Raw genomic sequence first — 17790 nt, 5'->3', positions numbered from 1 at the left:
GCTGTTTTTGAAATTGGCTCAGAATATGGCAGCTAGATGGTTGGCAGGTGCTGGTAGCCAGTTAGAAACCACACCACCAGTTTTAAAAGAGCTGCGCTGGCTTTCCTTTTATTTTCCTTTTAACCTGAAAAGCCTATAGCTTGGAACCCAGATTTCTAAAGGCCCATATGCTCATCTTTGAACAACATTCTCCAGCGCTGCCCCCCCCCCCGCTTTGTTTGAGTTGACAACTAGGGTGGTGACTTGAATAAAAGGCCTTTTTAGTGGTAGCAACTCAGCTCTACAATGCCCTCTCCAAGGTTTCTATCCAAACACCTAGCTTCATCAATCTGAGGCACCAGGTTAAATTTAAAATAGTATGCAAATGTGGATTTTCATGCCAGTTGTTTTTAATGCACATTAATGCGGAAATGTAATGGAAGAGATGAATGAACACAGGAGAAAGTGATTCAGATTGGAAATAAGATGATTCATCTCTTCCAGCTTGATCCAGTTTTCTTGCTAATTTATTTAGATTTATATGTTAAGCATTGTGGTCATGAAATAAAATTATTTTGAAATTAAGTATGTCAATCCTCACATTAAAAAAACAACATCCTATCTCACAGTTTTCCATCTTTCATTTATTTTCCTTTCTTGGCAAGTTGATTCAGTCTTTGCCTATTATTTTTTCCTGTGGTTTTTAAAATGATGCATGCACACCACATACACATCTTAAAGGATAGGCAGATGACATGGATCTTCTCAATATGCGATGGGCTACAAGCCAATGCAGCTAACCCACGAGTAAAGCATTATAATGCCATACGCATGATTACACATATTATACTAAGTAAACAGCTCAGATTAAAATAAATGATTTGGCTCTGTACAAGTACAGTTGATAATTTCATATTTGCTTACCTTTTCGCTAAGTAAATAAATAAGAAGCACATCACAAGGAGACTTACTTCATTTCCCATGGGTAGGTAATGAAAGAAACAAATTATGAAAACATCTAATTTTTAAAGGAATTAAAATAAAAACAATAACCAGCTGGGATCTAATTAATTTCATATGTCAAACATATTTGAGTAGAGCTGCATGAGTTTCATTCTGCAGTTTTATTCTTATGAGCTGCCACAGAATTCATCATTAGTTACATTGAATGAAAAACAGCTGTGTGGTTTTCTTCACTGAGCCATACATGCAGAAAGGTCCCACTGAAATTCAGAAGTATAGCTGAGAGGGCAGAAATGAGGGCAGAGAGAGTTCCATGTGTTTCTCCTTTCTATTCTGTTTTGTGTTTCCAGTGGAAGGGAAATAAACTGCAACAATTCCTGGGCTGGGTTAGCATAGGCTTCTCCCTGGATTGAGAAGGCTTTGGATCCAAGTCCTCCTCCTTATCCATCCCAGCAGGCCCCCCAATCTACCCCCAGCACCAGATCCTCCAAGTGTTCCTATTTTCCAGGGGTGTCCATTTTAGAGAAGCTGTCCTGGTTTCTGATTTGATCCCAGAATGTCCCACTTTTCCTTAGGATGTCCCTATTTTCATTGGAGAAATTTTGGCGGGTATGGCGTTATCCAACCCCTGAACCGTCTGAAGGCAATCCTGTATCGGGAAGTTTTTTAAATGTTTAACGTTTTATTATGTTCTTATATGTGTTGGAAACTGCCCAGAGTGGCTGGGGCAACCCAGTGAGATGTGTGTGTGGGGTTATAAATAGTATAAAGGGATTGTGGAATGGGATGTCCCTATTTCCATTGGAGACATGTTGGAGGATATGGAGCACGTCCCTTTTCCAGGCCTACCAACTCTGCTACTCTGATGTCATTGGGGCCGCAAAGGTTTCTGCAGTGGTGGTGAAGGGGAAATCTGACATGAGTTCCCATTTGGAGAGAGAGATCTGATGCTTCCTATGGAAGTTCATTACTTTCCTAACCAGTGGTGAAAACAAGAAACTAAAAAAATAGGATGTGATGCAGAGAAGCTAATATTGTCAACGTTATTATCTCCATAGTCAGCCTGTGCTTACTTTCAACCAGTTCATACTGTGCCTAGCCATTGTAAGCACCACACTCTTAGGATAATTTTTTCACTGCTTATTCCCAAACAAAGACCATGTCCATTTGCCCTCAATGCAAACTTCACCCATTTAGGCTAAGCTGGGTGATTTGGCTTTGATTCACAATGAAGAATACTGATTTGCCACAACATCACCTGGCAAGCTACTTGGAAGGCTACAAACAGAACAAAGAATCTCAACCCGTATTTTTCCACTAAATTAGTTCTGTTTCTGTTCTCCTTAATGTACAGGCAGATTGTTTTCATGGTCATTAGGATTACTTCAACTCTCCAAGGAAATCACTCTTATTGTATAGATTGCTGCAGAGTATTCATGTTAAACTTTCGTTTCTTTTAAAGAAGCAGCCATTTCCCTGAGAAGCCCTACTTATGTGTAAAGCTTAAACTATTTTTTCAGTGAAATGTGACATTTACCACTACCTTAATCTCGGAAAGATTGGGAGGGGAGTTGGGTGGCTTCTCTTGGCCTTGTTTTTCTGTCTATGCATTGATCCAACGTTGTATGCAAGTGGAAGAGACTTGCGCCATACGAAGTGGGAATGTGAATTTTGCAGCATCCATGATCACATGCACAGAAACTCCATATGATGGTCAGATAAATGTGGTAACTGACAGCAGTGAAAGGCACTGGGTTTTCTTAAGGCATTATGACATTCTTCCTGTAATCTTACATGAACTGCAACAGCCCATGGAAACATGCAAGTAATTGCATAATGTTGCAATCATTGGGCGTCACATTTGCCTACTTCCCATTGGCACCAGTTGTATCTGTATACTCCTAACTTCCTTATGGTTTGAATTTTTGTACACCCACAAGCTTTGCCCCAATCTGATGAGGTGCATCTTCTTTTTCCTCCCCATGTTGAGGCAAATGGGGCCCTGCTTTGAATGAGAAAAAAAGTGGTATTACAAAGCTCAAGAGTACAGTTGATTTGAAAAGGAAGACAGTGGAGAATGAAGGGAGAGAGGGTGGTTGGAATATGTGTGGGATCTGCATTGGCATAGGAATAAAAGGGGTCACTAGTGGAAAGAAAGATGGGGAATGAATTCAGTTCAGGCAACATTTGCATTTTCCAAAATGGCAAAATGAAGCAAAGACTTCCTTCAATGTTCTCCCAATTTTGCAATGTTCTTGCTGCAGCTATCCTGTTTTTGCAGTGAAAATGACTGCTAAAACAAAACAAAAAACCCCAAACACTGCTTTCTTTATCAATTGCCAAAACTACAGGAGTCCTGACAGAATAAAAGGTAACCAATTAATTGGCAACAACAACAGCAACAAATAAAAAACCTCATATTTTCTCACTAGAATAAATTTTGCAACTTGTCAGTGAAGAGAACTTCTAGCATCACTATACCACCATGCTAGAGGAAGCTACACAGAATTGCAGCCTGTTGTGCAGCTGTTGAAAGCAGAAGCACCCTGCCAGAAAGGGAGAAACATCTGGCAAAGCATTACAGGTGGTGTACAATAGAGAAGTATAATCTTCCTGCCCAGTATGCTAAAATAGTTTGCATCAGTCTCTGATTAGCTTCCAGATTTCTGGGCATCTGAGTAAGCTGAACTGCCAAAACTTTCAAGGTTCTCACAGAATTAATTAACACTTACAGAGAAGCATCTGACATGAACTAGGAAAGTAGGCTATGGCACTGTGCTTCTCTCCATGCATCTTTGAACGGCAGCCCTCTGTCTTTGTGCTATTTTATCTCTGAGCTTTGTTCTTTAAAAACCCTGTTTTATGTAAGCTCCACATCAGAATGTGTTTCCTCTGTTCTGCTGCTTTGGCAGGTCCTGCATTCATCTCACAGCTATTACTACGCATCTTGTTGTCTCCAGCTTTATTTGCAGCACCAGGTGTAAATAAGTGACAAGCGGATCAGAGGTGGTTATCAGGACAGGCACTGTGCTTCTAGAAAGCTGGCCATTAAAACACCCAGAACATTGTGTATGATAACACTGGGGAACCACTTTGACATGAAATGTTTGTATCTAGAAAAATGTAGTTTCCCCAGCATTGAAGAATAACAGCCTTTTTCTTCTTCCCTCTACAGGCAGTGGGGGATGGGGACGGGGACAGAGAACGTCAGTGTAAATACGCACATTTATTTTCAGAAAAGAGCTACTTGCTTGGTTTTATGAAATGTCAGCAGTGAATATTAGGAAACCTGTTTCTAAAGTGCGTTCCCAGCTTCCCAACTGACTTTAAATGGAATTTCTACTAGTACTAACAGGGGAGAAATATCGGCATGCAATCACATGTGCATGCACACACCCACCACTGTGAGCATAACTCCCCATTTACCTTCCCCCTCGCCTCAGACTCCTTTCCCTAATCACAGATTCCTAAGGGAAGACATTATTCCACAATTTCAAATGCAAGTCCAATGGATGCCGCTGTAGTTGATGTTCTGTCAAGTATGTGATGCAAGAGTACCATGTATCTATAAAATCACCCCAATCTCTCTTTCCAGCTAAGGCTTTAATTTTCTTGGTCATTTATATTTTTTTCTGAAGGTAATCCAAACTTTCATTTCCATTGTGACATTTGCAAGTGTTCTAATTTTGGGCAACAAGTTGTCAAACTGCTACTTAAAGAAAAGCAATCAATTATTTGTATCTCAGCTTGACATTTTCACTTTTAAAGGTTGTTACCAGTACTAAAGGTGGGGTGCAAATAACATTTGTTTTGTGATCAAACTTATTTCACCAACAGCATTTTTCCAAAATGGCTGTAATTTGCTGCAGGCCCATGGCATATGTCTATGTTCCAATCTCTTTACACCCTCTCCAGCAAAGAGCAGAAATAGCTTCATTAATATGACTGCACCTCAAAGGTGTTAAATGCCATCTGTGTAGCAGCTTACGAGTATTCTGTTTTATGAGCCTGGGCACTGAATTTAAGGGCTTTTTGCCCCACAGGCTCTGCCAATCTACCTCCTCAATTACTGTATCTAGATCAGATTCCCAAATATGTTTCATCAAATTTGTTTGTCGTAATCGTATGTCACCAATGATTTTATAAATTATAGATTATGCACGTTTAGATTCTGTGTTAGTACTTAAAGTTAGATTTTCAAATTGTGTTAGAGTTCTGGATGCATGCACGATAACTGTTGGATATGCTAGAAAGTGCACCAGCCTTGGGCTTATAGGCTCCCTCCTCCACTTTCCCTTTCCTTTCACATACCAATACAGTGGTACCTCAGGTTACATATGCTTCAGGTTACAGACGCTTCAGGTTACAGACTCTGCTAACCCAGAAATAGTGCTTCAGGTTAAGAACTTTGCTTCAGGATGAGAACAGAAATCGTGCTCCAGCGGCGCGGCGGCCCCATTAGCTAAAGTGATGCTTCAGGTTAAGAACAGTTTCAGGTTAAGAACAGACCTCCGGAACGAATCTAGTACTTAACCCGAGGTACCACTGTATTTCTACACTTCCTGACAAGCCATAATTTGCTCTCTCGTTGAAACTTCAGAGGGGGGAGTTTGAACAAACCAGAGTTTGCCCATGAGAACCAGGAAGTACAAAAACTGTGGTGCATGGGGGGAGGGGAGAAATTACCTCCAAGTGTTTTCAGCAGCCCAGAGTTTTTCCAAAGGGCTTCAACAAGTAAAACTGATGAGAAATGGGAAGTACTTTTTCATTACCAGCAGTTCAGCTTTTGGGAGGAAAGAATACCTCATGTCCTCAGATAATTCATTAATTAAGGTATTTTGCTCCTACGTGAAAGCCAACCAAGGAAGAGGAAGAATATAATAAATAAAATATAAGGTTGCATATGTTTCTGATAATAAAGAATAGAATGATGAATAATACATAGCCTTTTTGGTAATAAAAACAGCATTCTTGTTAAAATTGCATTTCCCTTCACTATAATTTGCCAATTTTACATGTTTATGTCTTTGGTTAAGGGAAAAAAAAAACCTTTGCAGAACTTTGAGATCATGTAAGAACAGCAAGTCTTCATTTCTTATTCAGTAGATTTTGTAGAGCCCAGTTTATTTGCTGGTGACTTTAGAATGAGTGTGAAAGTTACCATGATCTAGTGAACAGAGCTGACCTACCCAATGTAAGAGCCACCATAACCTGAATGTAGTCCACCAACCATATATAGTGGCCAACCAAGATGCCTGGACTTCCCCCACCAATTGTTTTTGTAGTCCCAGGCAGGTCACAGGTAGCAAAACACAGTTGTTTATTGTACCATGTAAAGAAATTGGTTTTTTGGCTGCTGAGCATGTTTCACAAATGAAGTCTATGTTCTCTTGCCTTCTGATATGATCTTCAGTTGTATTGGTTCATGCAATTGATTTTGCCTTTGCCTTTGATACACTGTCCCTCTGTTGGCCATCCCTGTCATTTGTCATGCTCTTTTTTCTTCTCACAGTTTTAAACTCTAAGGTCCTTGCAGCAAAAAAAAGGAACCTGTCTTGTCACTTAGCTTTATAAAGCACAGTGACATTCATGTGACTATATCAGAGATAGTTGGAGGGGCTGTATTAAAATATGCAGTGAATAGGGATTCTCTGCTGTGGATTATTCTGTAAAGCATGTCCTATGCTACCAGAGAAAAACCTTCTTTTGTATCTGAAGAAAAGTTATTTAAATTTTAGAATGAGTTTATGACAAGAATGATAAAATGGCTTCAATCTGTGAATTCAAACACTGAAGATAATGCAAAGCTGGAACATTCTTTGTGTCAGGAAGCACTGTCTAATTTTTTCCCCCTGCTAATAAATACTGGCTTCTGCTGGGCACTAATCTCTTGGCAGAAATTTATGAGAAAAAAATCAGATGTTTCCCAATAAAAATTTATAATGGAAGCAAGCAGTGTATGCTTTCATCCAGGTAAGATGAAGAAGCAGAGACACCCTTAAGAGGTTGCAAAGTCTTATTTGTCGTCAAATTGGAGAACATGACAGCTTCCATTAAAAGAAAGATTTCCTATTGCCATGACAATAGCTTTAAACTAAACCAAACAAGGGATATAAATTATTCTCAGGGTCTTGTTCTAATAGCAATGCTAGCTGGCTTTCTTTTTTCCTCTTGCTGTTTGATTGATGTTCTTTCTCAGAAGACCTAAAAGGTGACAACCAAAAAATTCCCACACATCTTGTGAGATGGATTTTTGTCTGGATTGTAAACCATAAATTGTCTCCCACTTAGGCAATATTCAAGTATAATAATAAATCTTGTCTTGCTGCCTTGAATTTTCTTGATAAACCCTTCGACCTGCTACTCCTTGTCTCTTTGAAATCTAAACATCTTTGAATCAAAGTTTATTCTTCAAGAAACAGAAGAGCAATAATCATCTTCTGTTAGGACATGTGTAGCATGTTCTCACTAATTTAATTATTGTCATTTTCTTAACAGCTTGCACAGACAAGGAGTTGAGGACCCTTGCATCCCGCCTAAAAGACTGGTTTGGTGCTCTTCATGAAGATGCAAATCGTGTCATCAAGCCAACCAGCTCGGATTCAGCACAAGGCAGTAAGATGACAATCTAAAAATAAAGTTTGAGATAAGTTCACAAGTTCAGCAAGTCAACAATAACTGTAATGACAGCTAATGTGGAATCTTTCGTTTAATTATGCTGTGGTACATTCTCCTGCTATTTCAAACTACCCATTATTTTGTTTTATTTTCCTTTATTTTTTGCATATAGAAACAGGGTTTGAAATTTAATCACCATTTGCAGTCTGTCAAGTCGGGAAACTGTGAGGTAGCTAATGGACCATCTAGGGAAGAACTGTACCCTGCAGTGCATTAGACAAATAGGATAATACTTGGGGTTAGGAAAAATGGGGTAGACTCGCAGGGGTCGGCAAGGCTTACCAGGCATGGGCCGATTCACTCCAGTGGAGATCCTCTGTGGGCTGGGCCAGCGCAGCGCGACACCAGAAATAATTTCTGCATATGCCCAGATGCCAAAAACTGCACCTGTGCAGAAGTGATTTTCAGCATCTGGGCATGCGTAGAAGCAATTTCCGGTGCCGCAGACATGCGCAGACGCGATTTCCGGTGTCTGGGCTTGTGCAGAAGCGATTTCCAGAGCCACAGAAGAGAGTCCCCGTGCTGCGCTGCGCTAGTTTAGCACAGCACGCAGGGACTCACCAAGTGGGCAGCTCAGTTCGGGGGCAGCTCATGGGCTACTTCTGGGGTAGAGCAACGGCTGTGACTCCTGCTGGATATCAAACAAAGGCCTAATGTTCTGTTTCCTACAGTGGCCAGCCAAAGGCATATGGGCAACACACAAGCAGGACTGGGGGGAGTAAGGGGGACAGCCCTTGCCTGTTATTGTCCGCTAATAAGTAGTAGCTTGCTAGCTTGCTACCCACCCTTCAACAGGTCTTAACAATTTAAAATTCAGAAATTAAAAACAGGTAAAAGAAAATACACTCGCAAGAACAGGGTGGGTCCTGAAAACATTCCTCTCTAGTGTAAAAAGGCTATGATAAAGTTCTGGGTCTTCTATGTTCACAGAAAGCTGTTTAGGGAAGGTGTGAGACATACCACTGCAGGGAGTGAATTCCACAGCTTACAGAACCATCAAGCCTTGTAGAAATTAATTGCCTCCCCCCCACCATGTATTTGTCTAATAAATCCCTCTTTTAGAGACATCTCAACTGATCAGTGCTGTGATTTAAAAATGTGTTGGTTCTGTGGAGGAGGGGCGCATAAGAGGGCTAAATAGTCTCTTGCCTGAGGGCCCACAGAATCTTGCATCCAACAGGCGCTGTGTCAAGGCTTTGTGCAAGAGGAACAGGCCTTCTGCTGCCCTACTGACTTTCCAGTGATTGACAGCATGCAGTAGGCAGGGAGCGGGGGGGAGGGGCTTTCTGTCAGTCCTGTTACTCCTTCCCTCTAGTGAGGGGTGGCAGAGTTTGCTGAAACTAAGTGAAATGTCAGCAGCCTCCCACCTGCTCTCAACAGAATTTGTCAGACTCGGGCAATTTTTCAATCTGTAGGTTAAAAATTCACAGCAGGCTTTGTGTGCTACAAATATTCCCACGACAGGCACTAGATTGGAAACATAATTTTAACAGAATGCTTTTTTATCCATTTATTATTAAGCATGCAACCGCCTGTCTCTGAGCAAGAAACTGCAAGACCTTTTCTGTGTGAAAGTGCCTTTTTTCTTGGGTTAATGAGTATTTAGGGGGGGAGGGTGCAGATTGTAGGCAGGCCTAAGTGTTACCATGGAACAGCAATCCTGAGTAGAAGCTATTGGTGTGTAACTATATCTGGCTTTCCCTACCATTTATTTTAATTATTTAAAAGGACAAATTGCATTTGTAATCCTTCATGAAAACCAAGAGGACACTAAAGATGTTCTTTTGGATAGCCCAAGCCCCTTGAATAGTACACCTCTACAGTAATCCCACCCAGGAGCCTAGTAAATACTAAGAGCAGACTCCATGTTTGTGGACGGTACCGCGTCCAACTGCTTGTGGCAGAATAACAGAACTGAATTATCCTTAATATAAAACTTCCTGCTCACAAAAAAAACTAGATATTGAAAGCACAATTGTGGATCAGTCTTTTCCTTGGTCTACCAATTTGTATATGCAGAGGGCCCACCCCCAGGGAGAAATTCAGCTGTATGATTTCTTTGTCTGCAGTCTGAACTTGAGCAGAATGGACTTCCCACCCCAGTGTTGTTTGTGTGAACCAGGCATAAGTTTCCAGTGCTCATGAATCTCCAGCCTTTCACCATTCTGCTTGCATTTTCCTCCCCAGACATGTGATCACTTCATTGACATGAGCTGTCAGGTTATGCTTATGGAGCCATAAGAAGCACATGCTTTCTTCACTGCAATCTATTTTGAGTATTCCTCTGTGGTTTTAAAGCAACTTCCAAATGATTAGAAATGATGGCTAAGATTTCTCTGGATACACCGCATCTGGAGAAGGTGTTCCACTGAATTTTTTTCCTGTGCTGCAGTTTGATAGGATGCTGCTGTAAGTTAACGAAAACCGAGTGGATCAAGTTCATCTGCAGGCAAAAAGTAAAGATTATATTCTTCCTATTCATTCGTGAAATGGAAGTATTGGCACAGTTTTAACTACTGTAATCTCATTCGCTGTCCACTTTAGGCAAAGCTCTTTTCTTTCTTATTTGCAAGTAACAGAAACAAAGTTATTCAGAGCACCAGTGTTGTTGTTTTTGCAATTAGTATCTTTTCTAAAGTGAGGTGTTCCTGTTTTTTAAATGTCACTGGAAACTAGTTATTCTGTGCAGTGGAAGCCTATGCATGTTTGAAAGTAATTCCCACACACTGTTCAGTGGGTTTAATGCCCTAAAAAGTGTGGTTAGGATCAAAGATGCAGCTAATTTAGCTTCAACAGCCCAATCTTAGAAATTAGAAATCAATTAAGTCTTAGGGATGGAGCCCATAGATCCACCTACATGTATACAAGATAAAGCATTCACGTGGCATATAAGCAAGTGTTGAGCACTACATAGCTTTCTTTGAAAAAAATTATCCAGATTTGCCTTTTTGTCTCCCTTTTGGTTTGTTCATTCCACTAGTCCAACACAAACACAAGGCCCCAATATATATAAATTGATATTTTATTTTACCTGCAAACAATAATGCAGCATATACAATTGTTACAGTAAGGCATAGAGAATGCAACTGTTCTTATCCATAGTTTTTTTCTACTAAATAGTTGTTTCCATCTAAGTTATAACATCCATATATATCCCATGCATTTAAGAGAACCCATAATTTGCACATTTTTTAAGGTTAGATCAGTAGTTATTCTAGTTCAGATGTATTCTAGTTCAGACGGGTTCAGCTAAACTGGTGTGTCGTCAGAAGCTCCACTGAACTATGGTCTGTACCCACAAATTTTTGTGTATATTTTTCTATATTGAATCTGGCTATTCCAAAACTATTTATTATAGATTGTATTTTCATTAAGTCTGCTTCTGTCTAAACGGTGCATTGTGCCCAGTGTTTCAGTGTACAGTTTTCTGTTTATTTTTTACGTGTGAAATGTGTAGATGAAAAGGTTTTGAGACAATAAGAAGCCTTTTACAAATAGGTCACTTATTTGAATCTGTTCCAGAATCTGAAGTGCTTGGAAGCTGGTGTCTCTTGTTACCAGCTGTCCAAGACAATGTTACATGTTGACTTAAGCCCACTTTTGGTTGAGCAGGTGTTTTGAGTCCAAAGAATCCCCTTCTCAACAGGCACTAATTAATAACCTTTCTAGAATTGCCTGCAAATATATCGAGTTACTTGAATGACCTAAAAAGCTAGCGAGACTTTTGATCTTTGGCCTTTGTTATGTACTGAGTTGAATAGGATCCAAACTGCAGCAGTCTGATTGGTCCTAGAACAATAGGATCCAAAAGGCAGCAGTCTGATTGGTACTAGAACAATGCAGCAGTATGATTGGTTGGCAGGAACCACCCAATCATGCTCCAGATAGAAGTGAATCCACAACCTGATTGGCTTACAGTAGAATTCCGGAATTAGCCAATCATGTGCAGCCCATTGTGTAAATAATGTATATAAAGCAGATACTTTGAGGGGACATTCATTCCTCATCACCACTATGAGCTGAATAAAGAGCATGAAATCACTTTGCGACTCTAAGTATATTTCACTGGCGACGAAGGTGGGATCCCGCTGAGCTGACTGCCACACACAGCACCGCAGCACCGCCACCTGCCGCACCGCTGCCTCGCACCGTGTATCCAGGCTTCAGCTCCGGGACACAAGGAACTCAGAATGGCAACCGACAGCAGCTTCTCGCCGTTCAACCCAGCATCTGGAGACTGGGAAGCGTACGCCTCCCGTTTCACCTTCCTCCTAGAAGCCAAAGGGGTCACCGATGAAGAAGACGCCAAGAAGAGGGCAATATTCTTCAGCGTCTGCAGAGAGGAGACGTTTGAAATCGCCCGGGCTCTCCTTGTGCCTGAAGACGTTGCTACTGTTCCATACAAAACAATAATGGAACAGCTGAAGGGGCACTTTTCGCCACAGCCCTCAGTGGTGGCTCGTCGAAATGCCTTCTACGCAAAGCGGCAACCCCCTGGGGAAACCATAACTGGGTTTGTGACCTCTCTCCACCAAGCCGCCCGGTTCTGCAACTTCTCAGAGCTGGAGAACATGCTTCGTGACCGCCTCGTCGGGGGCCTGAAGGATGAGAAGCTGCAACGACGCCTCTACGCTAAGAAGGACCTAACGTTCCAGGTCGCTCTGGAGGAGGCCCTGGCAACGGAAGCTGCCGAGAGGTCGACGCAAGAGGCACGGCCGAGCCAGCCGTCCCAACCGTGGGTCCACCACGAAGACCTCACCAACGACTCAGGATCCAACAGCCTTATTATTTGAGGCTGTGGGATGAAGGGAAAAAGTGAAAAAGACAAAGCTTTCTCAAGTCGACATCATATTCTGAGTGAAAAAAGTATATTAAGCTTCCCAACACATATAAAGAAACCTAACATTCAGCACTGTTGTTGTCTTTACCCTACTTTTCTTGCTCATCCATCTCCTACACTTCTGAAAACTGGCTGAGCACTGCCATGGAAAGGAAATATATCAATATGTAAAAGGGTTCCTCCTTTTACATATACCCCATTAATGTGTATGTGACTGTATGCATTTTGACAGCCTGTATCTTGTTTATCAAATCATGGTTTTTTGTCATGACCCATCATTTGAGCAAACCTTTTTATGATCATTACACCAGTGATGTCAGAGGGATCTGTGTTAACAGTAGCATGCCCTTTAAAAGATATTCATCACTGAGTATCCTACAGCACTATGATTTAGATTTAAATAGATATTCCATTCCCTGCAAAAGAGGAGGAACTAACAATAGGCAGGTGATCAACTTTCTCATTGAAATCAATGGGGAGCTTGGCTGGGTTATGTCCAAAGTTTCTTTTGACCACTGTATTATACTGAAAATGTAAAGCTACAGGCGTAAAATTCAGAATTACAGTTAATTCATTATGTACATGTCAGTATTTAGGAGCTGGAGCAGGATTTGGGCTGGGTTTTTATCCCTCAGATGTAACAGTGCAGTGCTACTTGTGGTAAAAGCAGTCTGAGTAAGAAACCGCTGTAGCAAGACTTTTATAGTGTGGTAGTTTTGGTGAGGTGTTTTCCATTATCTTAGTTCAGGATAACAATGTCAAGCACAATAGAATTCCTATTACATATATTATTTACACCTTGGAGTTACACATACTCGTTTAAGCATAGGTTGAATGGTCATCTGCCGTGGATGCTTTAGCTGAGATTCCTGCATTGCAGGAGGTTGGACTAGATGACCCTTGGGGTCCCTTCCAACTCTACAATTCTATTTTTTATTTTATTTTATTTATTTCATTACACTGTTCCTCAAAAGAGCGCAAGGTGGCATACGCAGTTCTCCTCCCCATTTTATCAAACCTGTGAGGTAGATTAAGCTGAGAGTGACGTATCAGATGTCTAAGAAAAGGTAACAGATTGATGTGATGATTTTGCTGTAGTTTCTTGAAAGTCACTGCTTTGAATAAATAAAATGCATTTTTTCCCTTAAAGGTTTACTTGTCTAGAAAGAGACAAGAAAGTGTACATAAGACTTGGCAATCTTGGACTTGATTGTTGACACAGGCATGTCAAGTAGTGATTCAATCAAAGCAACTTTTATTCAAAAGCAGTTTAAAGTGGAAATAGAAATTTGCTGCCACATCTCAGCACCATAATATACTTGAAAGGCTTTGATCCCTCACTTCCTTGCTTTAACCTTTTAAACAGCAATAACTAGCTAGCTAAACTTTTCATAAGACTTCTTTAAATGCCTGCATATTAAAGTAGCACATTATTATTTTCTAGTAGAAGTCTTGAGAAAAAATTTTTTTACAAAAAATTATACTAGAACGGTGTATACAAATAAATCTTAGGCAAGTACAATTAACATCTTATGGTTTTCACATTTGGCCCTTACAAGTGCATCATAATGCAGTTGTTGTATCTATATTAATTACTGTGTCATTCAGTTAAGTGCTTGCATTGAGATTGCATACTGCAATAATGTGATTAGTAGCAAAACTTCTGCCACTGTTATGGGAAACGCCAGACGTAATAGGTATAAAGCTGTAGAGTTTACCTAGAACCACCTTCACCACGTTTATATGAATGTACCTACTTTTCTTCAGCATAAAGCTCCTCCCATTTTTTAAAACACAGTTCTACAACTTTATAGGAGAAGCCAGTGGTACATGGTCCTAATTGGTGTCCACCCCTCCCCTGCTGGATGCAACAAGAAAACTCCTCCCTCCCCTTTAGATTGTTTCTTGAAAGGAACAATCAATGAATGGGGTAACACAAATTTGTTGCCACTGTTCCCCTGAAACAAGAGGATGGATGGATATATAAACTAGCATTTTGATTTGGTTGTCACGCATGCTGATCATTTCAGATGAAAAACCAGGGTCACCCTGCTGCTGAGGGATGCACTCGGAGCTCTCTTCTGCTCTCTATTATCTGTTTATTATCTGAATTAAAGGCATTTCTAAAATGCTTAATAATATCTAAACACCTCCAAGTGATATATAAAAATACAACAAAAAAGCAATGAAACTGTATCACAGAAACTGGAAACCAGTAAAATGTTATTATAAAAAGGTGTAAAAACAGGAAAGAGCATCCCTGTGCAGGAACAATGGTAGAAAATGCCCTTTTTCAGGTCACTACCCTGCGATATTCTGTAGGCTGCAGTGCCACAAGTAAAAATTCCCAAGACAATCTAAATGATCTTACAGGTCTATACAGGGGCAGACATGTTTTTTTAAAGATATTCTTCAAATATCTAAAGGGCTGTGACCTAGAAGATAGAGCAAGCTTGTTTTCTCTTGCTCTGGAGGGTAAGACGCCAGCCAATGGCTTCAAGTTACAAGAGATTCTGACTAAACATCTAGAAGAACTTTCTGGTGGTAAGAGCTGTTCAACAGTGCGACCAACTCCCTTGGAGGTTTTTAAGCAGAGCTTAGATGGCCATCTGTCATGGATGAGATTCCTGCATTGCAGGGAGTTGGACTTGATTACCCTTGGGATCCCTTCCAACTCTACTATTCATATGATTCTATGAAGCCTCATTCCTCATGTATCAATTGTACCCTGTACTAGTGTAAGAGGAGACCGTGATCACTTAGCCTCCATTCAACACTTCTCAGTTTCTTCCGAAATTAAAGTATCATACATCATAATAATTGTGATCATCAGGATCATAAGTACTTAATTTCACTCTGGGAACTCAGAGTCAACCAAGGAAATGAATAATGAATAACAATAGTAATTATGGCAATGATCTAAAATATGTGAAAGAAAAGCCCCTAGCCCATCTCTACAAAGCAAGGTACTGGAAAACTCAGACACTTGCTCTCAGGCCCCAGTCTCAGTTGTCTTTAGCTTGGAGGGACATCGGTTTATCTTTTTGAAGTAGCGTGTAATAAAATAGCATTAATGTTTATATTACCTGAACACCTCTGATGATTCTTCAGTGTCACAGAGAACCCTCCATCGGAGTTACACCTAAAGAGCTTTATTCCAGTGTGATGCCTTTCTGATCCTCCACTTAAAATAGCAGATAGACTTCAGTTATATTCTAGGCTTTCATGACAGTTCAGTCTAAGAAGTCTCCATGCCACCCTCCCACCCCCCGCAGTTATGAAGAAGCTCATATAATGGGGAAAGCTTCCTTTTATGCACCATCAGGAAATGGCAGCTGTTCAAAAAGAGAAGACAAGTTCTTCAGCGGATTGGTTGTAATATGTGGTAACCAATGCACTCTTTTTCACCATCAAACCAAGGATAGGTGCTAAAAAATATGTGTCAGAAGGGGAAATAGATAGAAAACACTGAGTATACAAACTTGACTTTCTGAGCATTGCAAACAAATCTTTGACAAATTATGTGTCTTCCTTAACTCTGGGAGAAGCTATAGCAAGATGAGGTGTGAGTGGGGCATCCAAATGAAAAAGCTGCTTCACACTATGAGTTGGAGGAGGGTTTCCAGGATTACAAGCAGAGATGCCAGGGTTCTTGGAGAAGGAGAAAGTCCTGTAATTGTTTTCCTGAATCAGAAGCTGCAAGCAGTTTTTTTTTAAAAAAAGCTTTGCCATAAAATACATGCAGGCCTGCTAATCGCTGCCATCAAAATGGGTTTGGAGAGCTAGTTGTTAACATGCAGAATGCAGCATTCAGAAGAGTGTAGAGAAGAAACATTTACAGAAAGAATTTTATCATTTTAAGGAATGTGAGAGGAGACTATTAAGAAATTTAGTGGAGAAAAATGGGTATCTTTCGTGATGTTTTCTGTTCTCTGATTCTAGGAAATTTGAGAATGAAGCAAATGTCTACTCCCAAGTCATTACAATGCTGCTTCTCTTTAAGGGGGGAGGGTGCTCCCAGACCTTGTTATATATTCCCTCTGCCCCGCACATGTGCAGCGCTTTGCATTGTACATTAATATAATTGCTGTGAGTAGCTTTGGCTGAAAAGCAGGATAATATGTGCAGGATAATAAATAAATGTGCAAATGCACAGAGAAGGCAAAATTGAATTCTGAACGAAAACAGGCTTCAATGAACTGTGAACCACTTACCTTGCCTTTTCATTCACATTTGTGAAACAATAATGAATGGCTATGACTCAAAGTATTATCCATCTCTAAGGTTTACCCTGCTGTCTTTTAGCCCATCCATTTCATTCACACTTCGTTCTGAATTGGAATCATCATGTTCCATTTTCTTACAAGTCAAGAAGGAAAGGTTAATCTGAAATCAATTTTGCCCCAGTTATCTGCAAGACTGAAAACAGAGTCAATTAGCAGGGCTTCTTGTTTTCAAGAGAAATCTGTATGTTTTAGCTCAGTCTAGGTTGTTTGCTCCTGCGTTTACAGGATTTGACACTAGCATATTACCAATCTGCAAGGATTCATTGGGCTGGATGTTCAACAAACTGGATATGAACTATGACCTTCTCCTCGATCACTCAGAGATCAATGCCATTTATCTTGATAAATATGAGCCATGCATTAAACCGCTCTTCAACTCCTGTGACTCCTTCAAAGATGGAAAGCTTTCGAACAACGAATGGTGCTACTGCTTTCAGAAGCCTGGAGGTAAGTTACTAAATTTTGTACTAGAAAATTGACTCTGTGATTGCATGTTGATACTAAAATATTTATACAGGAAAACTAGCTCCCATGTAATATTAAAAGGCAAATGCATTATTAGGATTTGTATAAGGCACATCAACATACCTCACTCCTAATAAAGTTGGCATAGTTTTAAATTGATTAAATGAGGAGACATGCTTGATTTTCATACGGTAAACAACACTGATATTATTACCACTCCACTTACTTGTTACTTACTGAGTGGCATTCAGTTGAGTAGCATTAGATGGCTAGAAAATCCTGGGTGTGAAAATCCTAGCATCAAATTGACACTGACACCTAAAACGTTGAACCTAGTGATTAGCACTTGGTTACTGAACACAGCAGGAAGCAAGTTTCTTCTCCCATATTAACAGAACTTGGCCACTGCCACTTCCTTAGTCCCTGCTTCTCCAGACCAGTTAGTTCCCATGTATCCAAAATACTTTCATTACCATGGTTTACAGTGCTCTCAGCCCTTTCAAGATAAATTGGAGGTGGGTTAGCAGCAGATCCAGTTTCCGCCATTCCCTTATCTTCTTTAAACCCTTCTAGCACTGG

General features: G+C 40.4%; 1 protein-coding gene across 2 annotated transcripts in view; it reads left to right on the top strand.

Annotated features, from left to right (window-relative positions):
- Positions 1-17790, top strand: part of SPOCK1 (SPARC (osteonectin), cwcv and kazal like domains proteoglycan 1) — a 394378-nt gene that overhangs the window by 361812 nt on the left and 14776 nt on the right. For both annotated transcript variants that reach the window (XM_083600016.1, XM_083600017.1), the window contains exons 7-8: positions 7441-7557; positions 16972-17193. In XM_083600016.1, coding sequence (XP_083456142.1) covers positions 7441-7557; positions 16972-17193 — 339 coding nt within the window. The remainder of the gene's footprint in view (positions 1-7440; positions 7558-16971; positions 17194-17790) is intronic.

This window comes from Podarcis filfolensis, assembly GCF_964270895.1.
Source record: "Podarcis filfolensis genome assembly, chromosome: 2".
In the NCBI taxonomy this organism is placed as follows: domain Eukaryota; kingdom Metazoa; phylum Chordata; class Lepidosauria; order Squamata; family Lacertidae; genus Podarcis; species Podarcis filfolensis.
Note: the sequence above shows the minus strand (reverse complement) of the source record. Positions and strands in the feature narration are given on the sequence as shown.